At 35.8% G+C, this 10,281-nt stretch overlaps 1 protein-coding gene across 6 annotated transcripts in view; it reads right to left on the bottom strand.

Annotated features, from left to right (window-relative positions):
• Positions 1–3,525: 3,525 nt before the first annotated feature.
• Positions 3,526–10,281, bottom strand: part of SCAF8 (SR-related CTD associated factor 8) — a 95,700-nt gene continuing 88,944 nt past the window's right edge. For all 6 annotated transcript variants that reach the window (XM_064292571.1, XM_064292555.1, XM_003403954.4 and 3 more), the window contains 2 exons: positions 6,644–6,862; positions 3,526–5,638 (listed from right to left, as the gene is read on the bottom strand). In XM_064292571.1, the coding sequence (XP_064148641.1) occupies positions 4,179–5,638; positions 6,644–6,862 (1,679 nt within the window). In that variant the 3' untranslated portion in view covers positions 3,526–4,178. The remainder of the gene's footprint in view (positions 5,639–6,643; positions 6,863–10,281) is intronic.

Here is a 10,281-nt window from a genome sequence, read left to right as displayed (position 1 = left end):
GTATTACGCTATTTTTTTATTAAGCTATAAGATTCTGTATTAGCACGTCTGTGGTGATCATACTCCAAATACTTCAAAGAGCTCCACTGGTGATTCTGTCATACGTTTTCTGGTTGAGAACCACAGAAGTTAGTGTATTTCAATCTATTTCCAAATACGTGTGTTCCACTTTAAGGTATGGCCTTTATCCCAAAAGAAATTAACCTGGGGCCGTTATTTTTAAATTCTAGTGCAGAAAATTCTGCTGGATCGAGGGGATCTTATTTTTAAACGTCCTGTCAAAAAAGTAGTAACCTTTTTTTTTTTTAATTTTCCTTTAGAAGTGGAAAAAGAAATTTTTAGTGTCTACAATTCACTTGAGCTGCACTATAAAATCACAACATGCACAGTTAAGGAAGCACTTGTAATTCTCCGCCAAACCGCATGCAGTACTGTAGCTCTTGAGCATCTGTTTACACGCAATAATTTAGTTTTTATTTTGCCTATCTTAAAAATGAATATAGATACTTGATCTTTCCTCTTATATTATGCAAGTAAAATATTCATTTTTAAAGAGAAAAATGTTAACGTGTTGTTTCTTTGAAAGCGTTAAAAGTCGTTTAAATGTTTTTATAAAAATCTAGCACCCAATAAGTAACAGTGATGAAGGCACATGAGGTATAACAAAATTTTTTTAATTGACTAAATTAAAATTTTCTTGTCTATTAAAGTTTGTGCCCATTAAAAAAAATACACAGTGAGAAAAAGATCGGGAGGTTCTCTAACCACTCAATAAGTAAGTTGAGATGGATACGAAATTTACAACAGTAAAATGCAAACATTCTCGTTGAACTGAACGTCAATTTCAATATTGCATTTCTTTGATTCTAAGACACTTCTCGCCCTGTAACAGCTCTGAATTAGGGATGCATCTTAAACTCACTGGCATGTCATTTTCGAATCATTTTCTCTGAGTGATGCTTCTTAAACTCAGTGGCACCTTGGTGTTGCATGTCGTCAGCCTATTCCAACTCATGTGACAGAGTAAAACTGCCCCCTTAAATCTGATGAAATGTGTTTATTTAAAAAAAAAAAAAAATAGCTTTTTCAAATTAAGAGGTTACTTCCACCTTCCCAAAACCCTAAATGTGTGGTTCCATAAACTATCATCTTTTGTATAAGTGAAATATGGTAAACAAATTTAATGAAGCAACTAAAAATCTTGAGGACAAAAGAAACTGCTCTGGTAAGAATGTAATAGCTTAAATAATGAACACATTCTATCAATTATGTATTATACGAAGTCATTTCCAGAGTTTTGATGAAATAATTTTATACTATTTTCATCCTTCATTATGAATCTTTGAAAGTATTTGTTCGCCCCAAAAACCACTGCGAGTCCTATACATGGAAATAAAATAGGAATACAAAAGTATTCTATCTACTGAATGAAGCTAAACATTTTTTAACATACCCACTACCCATTGCCGTCGAGTCGATTCCAACTCATCGCGACCCTATAGGACAGAGTAGAACTTGCTAAAATCTATGCTTTGCGGTAACATAAGCTTGCATACATCTATGCTAAAACAGAAGCTAATATTTCATGAAATGTTTGCAGACATACAAAAAGCACTTAAAAATTAATGGTTAAGTCCACTACTACACGCTGCAGAAAGTGAAAACTACCTCTTCCTAACATATGACAAAATAAAATGCTATGTGATTTGGTGTCTAACTAGTTACTGCCTGCAGCACTTCAAAACATTTTATTAAAGTAGCTAGGTCACTCCTTGCATATTTTCAATTGATACTGTTGTAGTGACAGAACTGTGATCAAAAGCACCAAAAATGGAACAAGTCCTATGTTAAACTTACAAAGTAAGACAATTAACTTTTCTCTCCAGTGCTTAAAAAAAAAAAAAGGTGAATGCTAGCTTCCGTGGTTGAAATTCAGTATGAGGAAGAATAATGTCCTTTCGTTTAAATATTATTCAACAAAACAAGGACAAAATGAACACAAGGGCTCAGTGATTTTTTCAGCTTGTTTGAAAAAGAGTATCATCACAACTGCAGGTAACTTTCCCCACTAGAATCTTCAAATCAGTTCAACACTTGAACATATTCTGATTTCAAGTTTGCACATGAAGGCCCAACAGTGATATAAAAGCTTCGGATCAAGAATTACTGAAAAGTCTCAGATTTTTTATTGCTACTTAACCCAAGTGAATGTGATTTAATGATAAATGCAACTAAAGTCTGAAATTCCAGTCAATGTAATTTCCTTAAGGAGAAGCTAATCTTTTCTGAATATTAAAATTTTATGCCAATGTGTTTTTCTCGTTAAACTAGGAAAAAATCAAAACCAATTCAAATTATTAACTGTACTGAGTTACATTAGAGATAAACATCAAACTTCTACTCTCACCTACTACTCCAAACAATAAATGATATACTATCTCTAGTCAGAACTTGTAAAAAAGAAAATACTTTATTTTCGACCAGGAACCTTCCAGCTCTTACAGTTCTCTAGTCATTAAAACACTTTCATTTTAAATGGCTGGCATGCTCTATCATTTTTTGGAGGCTTGACAAACATAGCTTAGGAATTTGAGATAAACAGAGCAAATGACGAATTGTTGGAAATGCATAGAAAACAAAATGTCTATTCATAAAACCAAATGAAAACCTTCCATTAGAAACTAAAAACCAATGGTTTTACATATATATATGTGTGTATATGTAAAACCAAAAGAAGAAACAAACGGCAAATAAATGAAAATTGTAAAGCAGATACAAACAGGAAATCAACCCCCAATTTTTCTGCTACTCAGTTTACCTCAGAGGCTAATCCAAACAGTGTCACACAGAGCCTACAAAGCACATGATGGACACTTTCTTCCTGGGATACAAGTATTTTTAAATCCACCAATGCCACTGTACATGTTGTGCAATTAATTCCACACTTCAGAAATTCACTTCAGACAACTAACCAGTAAGTACATTAGTGCTAGCACTACCTATAGAGGATAGCAAATACAGTATAAAACAAAACAATGCAGGCACTGGTGTGAAATTTGGCTTCATGCTAAATCTGGCTTCATGCTTAACCATATTATAAAAGAATTGCCAAACTTCCAATGTATTTCTTTACAATACTTCCTACTCTACCCTCATAAAGAGTAGGAGCTATAACTATGAGCAGTATTAATCACCTAGATTCCTGTAATTTCCTATTAGGTTTTAAAGACTATTTTATTATCTAAACTTCTTCAACTTTCTATTTTTCTCTGTATGTGCATGAAGATAAACACACAAAGAGAAAAATCGACATATGACTTACACAATAAATATGCACAGGTATTACATACATACTAACAAGACTACATGATTTTTATATCAAAGTCCATGCTTTTTCCACCCCACAGTTCTTCATTGTTGTTAAGAGCAATATTATAAAACTTCTGCAACAACTAAGCACATGCTGCTTACGATGCGAAGTTTTAAGAATTTGTAGGTTAAAAAAATACAATTCCTAGAACACTGTTATCAAACAAGTAAGTTTTATTGGCATCTAAAAACAAAATTCACCCAACATTGAAACGTACTTTAATATTTATGTTGTTTTCTTTTTCACTCACTGCAGTATGAGGAACAAATCACAAACACTTACTTTGGAGAAACAGAGACCATAGTGCTGATTTTACAAAACCACGTTTTTAAATCTCTGTATTGTGCTCCTCAAATATCTAGAGCCAGTCTTCGCATAAAATATCACAGCTTTGTCTATTACCTTAAAATTTTGCAGCAGCCTAAAGATATGGGTAAGATATACCACTGCTTGCTATTTTGAAATATATCTATCACCATATCCAACCTAATGGTAGTATCTAAAAAATTCTTTCTTCCATAGGAAGTCTCCGACAAGCTGTTATTCATTTCCTTGAAGTTAAAAGAATCTGGGGGCAACATTTATATTTTACCAGAAAAATAAAAAAATGTTTACCTACCATGTTCATATTAAGAGCAATGTCTATACAAGTCAGTTGTACAATTATTTTAAGAGAAAGGTGAACATGAACATCAGATTAACTTAATTCTGGCAGACAAAAGTGAACAACTATGGTCCAGTCAGCCATTAATCTATTACAGAGAGATGACAACTTTACAAAAGGTATCTTTTACCTACTGAGTGATGATTATGTCCCCTCAGTTTCTGTGCTTTCTACCACTGGTTCACTTTCTATATCAGCAACTGTGTCACTCTTCTCCTTGTTTATCTCACTTGAGGATGCCAGTTTTTCATAAAGTTCAGGATCGCTCTGTACTTGCAAAGGTGGTGGTTGAGCATGTCTCTCTGTATTTTCACCATTAACCTGAGGCACATTATCACCTTTTCGTTGGGAAGTGGGCCCTTCAAAATAATCAAAAACCCGAGCGTGAGGAGGTGGGACCCAAGTGTTCGGAATTCTATCTCGTCCAAGGCGATTTCCATTAATTTCTCTGCAGAAATCAAAATCTCTGTCATCCCTATCCCTTTGCCTCTCCCAGGGTCTTCTTCGGTCATCAAAATCCCTGTGAACTTCTTGTCCAAATCCTCTGTTCCAAGGACCACTCCTAGGATCAAATCTATAGTTTCCAGGCCGAAATCTACCTCTTTCTTCATGTAAGCCTTTTGGACCACTGAAGACAGGCAGAACCCGATGCTCTCTCTCATCAAAATCTCCTCTATGCCCCCAGTGCTTATCTGGATTAAAGCCAAAATGGTCTCTTCGACCAAGATGATCTAAACCTGGCCTCACAAGGTTCTCTCTCATATCTACAGGAGGTCTTCCAAAATGATCCCTACCATCTAATGGAGGAGGCCTTCCAGGACCTTCTCTTGGATCTACAGGTCGCCCAACCACATCCCTAACGTCCACCGGGGGAGGCATACTAATGCTTTCCCTGGTTTCTATGGGAGGAAACCGGTAATCTCTATCGCCTTCTTGCTGAATGTTATCATTTCCAAGTGGAAGCCTTTTTTCAGGATTAGGAACATTGTCTATTCCTTGCCTTCCAGGAGCTAGAAAAGGTCTTTCAGGATGACTAAAAATATCTCCTGGAGGAAAAGGACCACGGGGTGGTGGGTGAAGAGCTGAATCAAGTACTGATGGGGGAGGAAGTCCCCGATGGGGTGGAATTCCAGGCTGCATTAAAGGGAATCTTGGTCCAGGAGCCTGTGGTATCAGTCCTGGACGAATGTCTAACATGGGCATTGCAGGCATCCTTTGACTAGTGATACTTAAAGGGGGTAAGTTTTGAGGCCCAACTGGTGGCTGTGTTCCCAAAAGTCCAGATGTATTGGGAACATTTGGTGGCTGTATTCCTACGAGTCCAGCACTATTAGGCATATTTGGGGGTAGCACTCCCAAAATTCCAGAACTATTTGACATACTTGGAGGCTGTATTCCCAAAATTCCAGAGTTACTTAGAATATTTGGTGGCTGGGCTCCAATAATCACAGAACCACTGGAAACATTAGATGGCCGTACTCCAAGAATTTCAGAATTACTTGATACATTTGATCTTTGGACTCCAAGAATTCCAGAGTTGTTGGTCACATTTGATGGCGGTCCCCCTAAAATCACAGGGCTACTTGAAATATCATTTGGAATCACTGAAAAAAAAAAAAAAAAAAACGGAAAAAAACTTGTAAATATTCACAAAATTATGGTCATTTTGGCATGAAAAGGAAAACAGTATTTGTAATTATTAATGCTATAATTTCTAGTAGTTAGCTCAATCAGCAACTTTTATGACCCAAAAATCATGGTATGCTAGACACTAAATAAAAATTTAAGCTAAAATTATTAATACTATCTAGAGTGCTATTTAAATATTAAAATTTAAGTTGGGCTGTGATCTTTCCACGAAATCTTTAACCAAAACGTCAGGTTGTATACTAATTCTCCAACTTTAACAAAGCCTTCCTAAAGCACATACAATTTGTGATACACTAACCAAAAAAAAAAAACAGGACGCCTTAAAAAAGGGACTTAATGCTTTCAAACACCTCATCTATCTTCCTGACCTAGCTGGATAAAACCTGGTAGAATTAAGTTCCTGGTAGAAGTTATTGACACCTAAAACTTGTTGGTTTTTATCTTCCTATAAGTATACAGGAAACTCTGGTGGCATAGTAGTTAAGAGCTACAGCTGCTAACCAGAACGCAACAACTCGAATCCACCAGGTACTCCTCGGAAACCATATGGGACAGCTCTACTCTGTCCTATAGGGATGTTAGGGGTCAGAATTGACTCAACGGCAATGGTTTCTTTTTTTTTTTAATAGGTATACAAATTTTGTGCAACGTTACCGGACAATACATTGAAGGAGTCCTAATAGGCAAAATAAACGAACAATAGTACCACCTGGCAAAACAAGGGGTCTTAATGCAAAGGTGTCAAATCCAAACTATGCTGAACAGAATGCCAAAAAAGAAAAAAATATATATTTTAGAAGATTGTGATCTCTTAAAAAAAAAAACTTCTAACATTTATGCACCCAATTAGTTACAAACATGTATCACTTCAGAATTAGAGAAGTAGTGCTCATGACTTAACTATGTGTTTGGTTGTTGTTTTTTTATGTAGTTCTGGGTGTTTTTATTTTCTTTTTTACCTGCTCTGGGGTTTTCACCAGAAGAAATCTGGTGGTCTGTAAAATGAGGTCCTTTTTCTTCAGGCTCTGCTTGCTTAGTTGGAGGATTAAAAACATTTCCAGCTGGCAGTGTAGAAGTAGCAAGGCTGCTGGCAACAGAACCACCTGGCAAAACAAGGCTACCAAAACCAACATCTTTCACAGTTTCTGGCGTCATGGATAATGGCGGCTGCACTAAAGCTGTTTAAAGAGGGGAAAATATATTTCAGATTTCATTAATTAATCAATCCATGTGCTAAGTTAAAATAGTAACTATGATCAACACACTGGCATAGTCAAACTTGTAAGTGTTCTTCCTGTCCTTTCCTCAACTGTTTAATAAAACTGCTCAGCTAACATGAGATGTTAGAATTCTCTTCCGGACCTTCTCTGTTCCTCATAATGAAAACTAACTTCTGGCAGGCTTAGTGCTCCATTTAGTGGCATCTCTGTACTAAGGGCACGTTATAAAATAACGAATACTCAAAATGACAAAATAACCATGGGGAGCCTAAATTACATTAGAAAGCGCTACTGTTTAAAAATAGGGAGAAGACACTTTAAAAATATTTTCATCAAAGGTCACCTATCAGCCAAAAGACAGAGTAGCTCATAAAATAAATAATATCATCCGTGAGTACTATACTCCTCTCAACAATCTAAACAAGACCTAACGGTAACATTTACCCTAGATCAATTATCAGAAGGTAAGTCAGAACAAGGAAGCTAGATTAATGGAAACAGAACAACCAGAATAGAAATAATGTGAATGCTGACACATTATGAAAAGTGTAACCAATGTCACTGAATAATATGCACAGAAATTTTTAAATAAGAACTTAATTTGCTAGTAAATTTTCTCTAAAACCACAATTAAAAATTTTGTCATCAAAAAACATTTAATAACGCAAGCATCAGCACTTAAGAAGTAAATTCCAGTAATCAGAAAAATCATTGTTTTCCAAGGATGCCAGATGAGCGAATGTCTAAACATACCAAAATGATTTGTGCAGACTGACAAGTATGAAAATCTGCTTAAATTACTCTGAAAGTACAGTAAGCTAGGGTCCTTATGAACCCCTGGGTGGTGCAAACAGTTAACAGGCTTGGCTACTAACCGAAAGGCTGGAGGTTTGAGTCCACCCAGAGGCACCTTGGAAGAAAGTCGAGGTGATCTGCTTTGGAAAAATCAGCCATTGGAAACCCTACAGAGCACAGTTCTACTGACACACAGGGGGGCACCACAAGTCAGGGCTGACTCAATGGCAGCTGGTACTGATAGCATCCTTATGTTCACTACCTTTTGTGAGGAGGTTAGAAACTCAGCAGGTAAAGTGTACTACAAATATAATGCTATAAACATTCCATTTTCAAGATGGGTAGAAAACTCCCTAAAGGTATTACGTCATTTATATGTTAATAAGCAGAACTAATGAGAAGTATAAAAATCACAATTATACGGTTATAATTCTTAGTTCAATTTATGTCACTTAGAACACTCAAGTCACTTACTCAGGCATTTTAGGAATGTTTATAGCCTCATATTTAACTCTAGATTACAACCTGCATAAACCGTTAAACATATAACTGAGCTGTAAAATAGTGATAAAACCACCTGTGACCACGCATGGGAGTTATGAGAATGAAGTGTGACGGTGTAAGTAACCATGACAGCCCTTGGCACACAGTGAATTTCTCTTTCTCCATTAATTAATCTTTCATTTTCTGAAATCAATAAACTGGGAATAAATAACTGGAAGGTAATTGATGAGCTTCTTTGAAAAATGAATTCAGAAATGGGGTCCGAACACTTTAATTTTCAGAAAAAACAAACAATTCTTCCCCATTAACTAACAAAAACAAAGAAGAAATCCCAATGTCATCTAAATATGGAGAGGAAGGAGTTTTATAAAGAAGACGGATGAGCTCAGAAGTTAAGCTCTGTAATTATCATAAACACTTTCCTTACAATTAGGTCCTTGTAGCTCTAGAGCTCTAACTTTGGAGGCAGGCCCGCCTAAATTACTGAAGATGTGTTCACTGTAGAAAAAAAGATTAAATAGAAGGGGAAAAACTAATAAAAGAGAGTGTTTAATATTTCTGAAATGTCCCAATAGTAAAAGGAAATATTAATTTAAAAAAGTGAATAAATGTCTGCAAATATTTACTTTGAGGATGGATTTACAGTCCTTCTGAAGTATCTATTCTAGTAAACAAAGTACAGACGTCAGAACCAGACAAGCTGGTGTGCGTATTCCACGAAAATGTAAAACAAAAATAATTCACATATACGAAGTTGGTGCCACAACCACACAGAGAAAATTATTATTTCAGGTGACCTTGGAAAACAGCAATTTGGGTATACATCCTTAGTGAATGTATATTCTGAGGACAAAGAAAGTAGCAGAGAAATCTTAGTTCCAGCAAGTAGTCTTAACTGCTGGTAGTAGTATTGGTTCTTCTACTCTCAAAATACTGTGTATATATTGTAGGATAATGCAAATAAGTAATCATATTAATGTCTTCAGTGATGAGAACAGAGACAAGCATAAAAAATCAAAAGTAGCTAACTAAAAAATCCTATGTTAAATTTGTTTTGGATATGTTGTCTATTCATTTTTTTTTTTTTTTTAATTTTCCAAATAAGAAAAATTCCTAGACTCAGTGAAAACTCAAGAAGACCAAAATGAGACTCTAGTATTCAGGTGGTCATCTAACATACTATGCCCCACTTAGAAAAACGGCTGAGTCTTACAATGAAGCAGAAAATACACAAGATTAGTCTGAGAATAAATTTGGACAAAAAGTGAAGAAGGTCTCAAAAACTAATGTGGTAATGTCAAAACAACAGAAAAGTAACATCAAAGGTCTCCTGTTGTTGTCCAAAGATGGAACATTCTGAACCTAAGAAGAAAAATGAAAGTAAAAATCCAGTAATTCACAAGTATAAAAAAAAAAAGAAGAAGAAGAGAAGTGGAGAGGGGAGGGAGAGGAAAAGGTGGAGAAGGAGAAACAAAAGAGAAATCCTTTCCTCCCTCTGGTCACTGGATATCTTTGGAAACAATCACAACATATTACTCTGAGGAGTCCCTGGGTGGAGCAAATGGCTAAGCACTAGAGTACTGGCAGAAAGGTTGGCTGTTCAAATCCACCCTGTGGCACCTTGGAAGTCAGGCCTTAGCAATCTGCTTCCAAAAGATCACAGCCTTGAAAACCCTATGGAGCAGTTCTACTCTACACACATGGGGTCGCCATGAGTCAGAATCAACTTGACAGCAACTAACAACAACAACGTGAGTAGAAGAACTAAGAGACGTTAGGGAGAAAAAAGAGCAAAAAAAAAACAACTCATTACTCTGAAATGGCAATTAAAGGAAAAACTTAGCATTTATCCCACCTTTCTTGTCAAGGTAACTAAATACCACTAGTTGGTAAGAAAAAAATTTTCTTTATAGAAATAGTCTAGCTAATAAACATGAAAGGAATTAAAGAAATAGAAAAATCACCACTTTGCAAACTAATGAATCGTAGATCCAAACAACAATGATCAATCAGTAAAACCATCAGATGAAAACTTGAAGGGAAACCTCTAAAGACCAGGTTCCACTACCTGAACGCTG

Source organism: Loxodonta africana, chromosome 1 (genome assembly GCF_030014295.1).
Source record: "Loxodonta africana isolate mLoxAfr1 chromosome 1, mLoxAfr1.hap2, whole genome shotgun sequence".
Taxonomy (NCBI): domain Eukaryota; kingdom Metazoa; phylum Chordata; class Mammalia; order Proboscidea; family Elephantidae; genus Loxodonta; species Loxodonta africana.
Note: the sequence above shows the minus strand (reverse complement) of the source record. Positions and strands in the feature narration are given on the sequence as shown.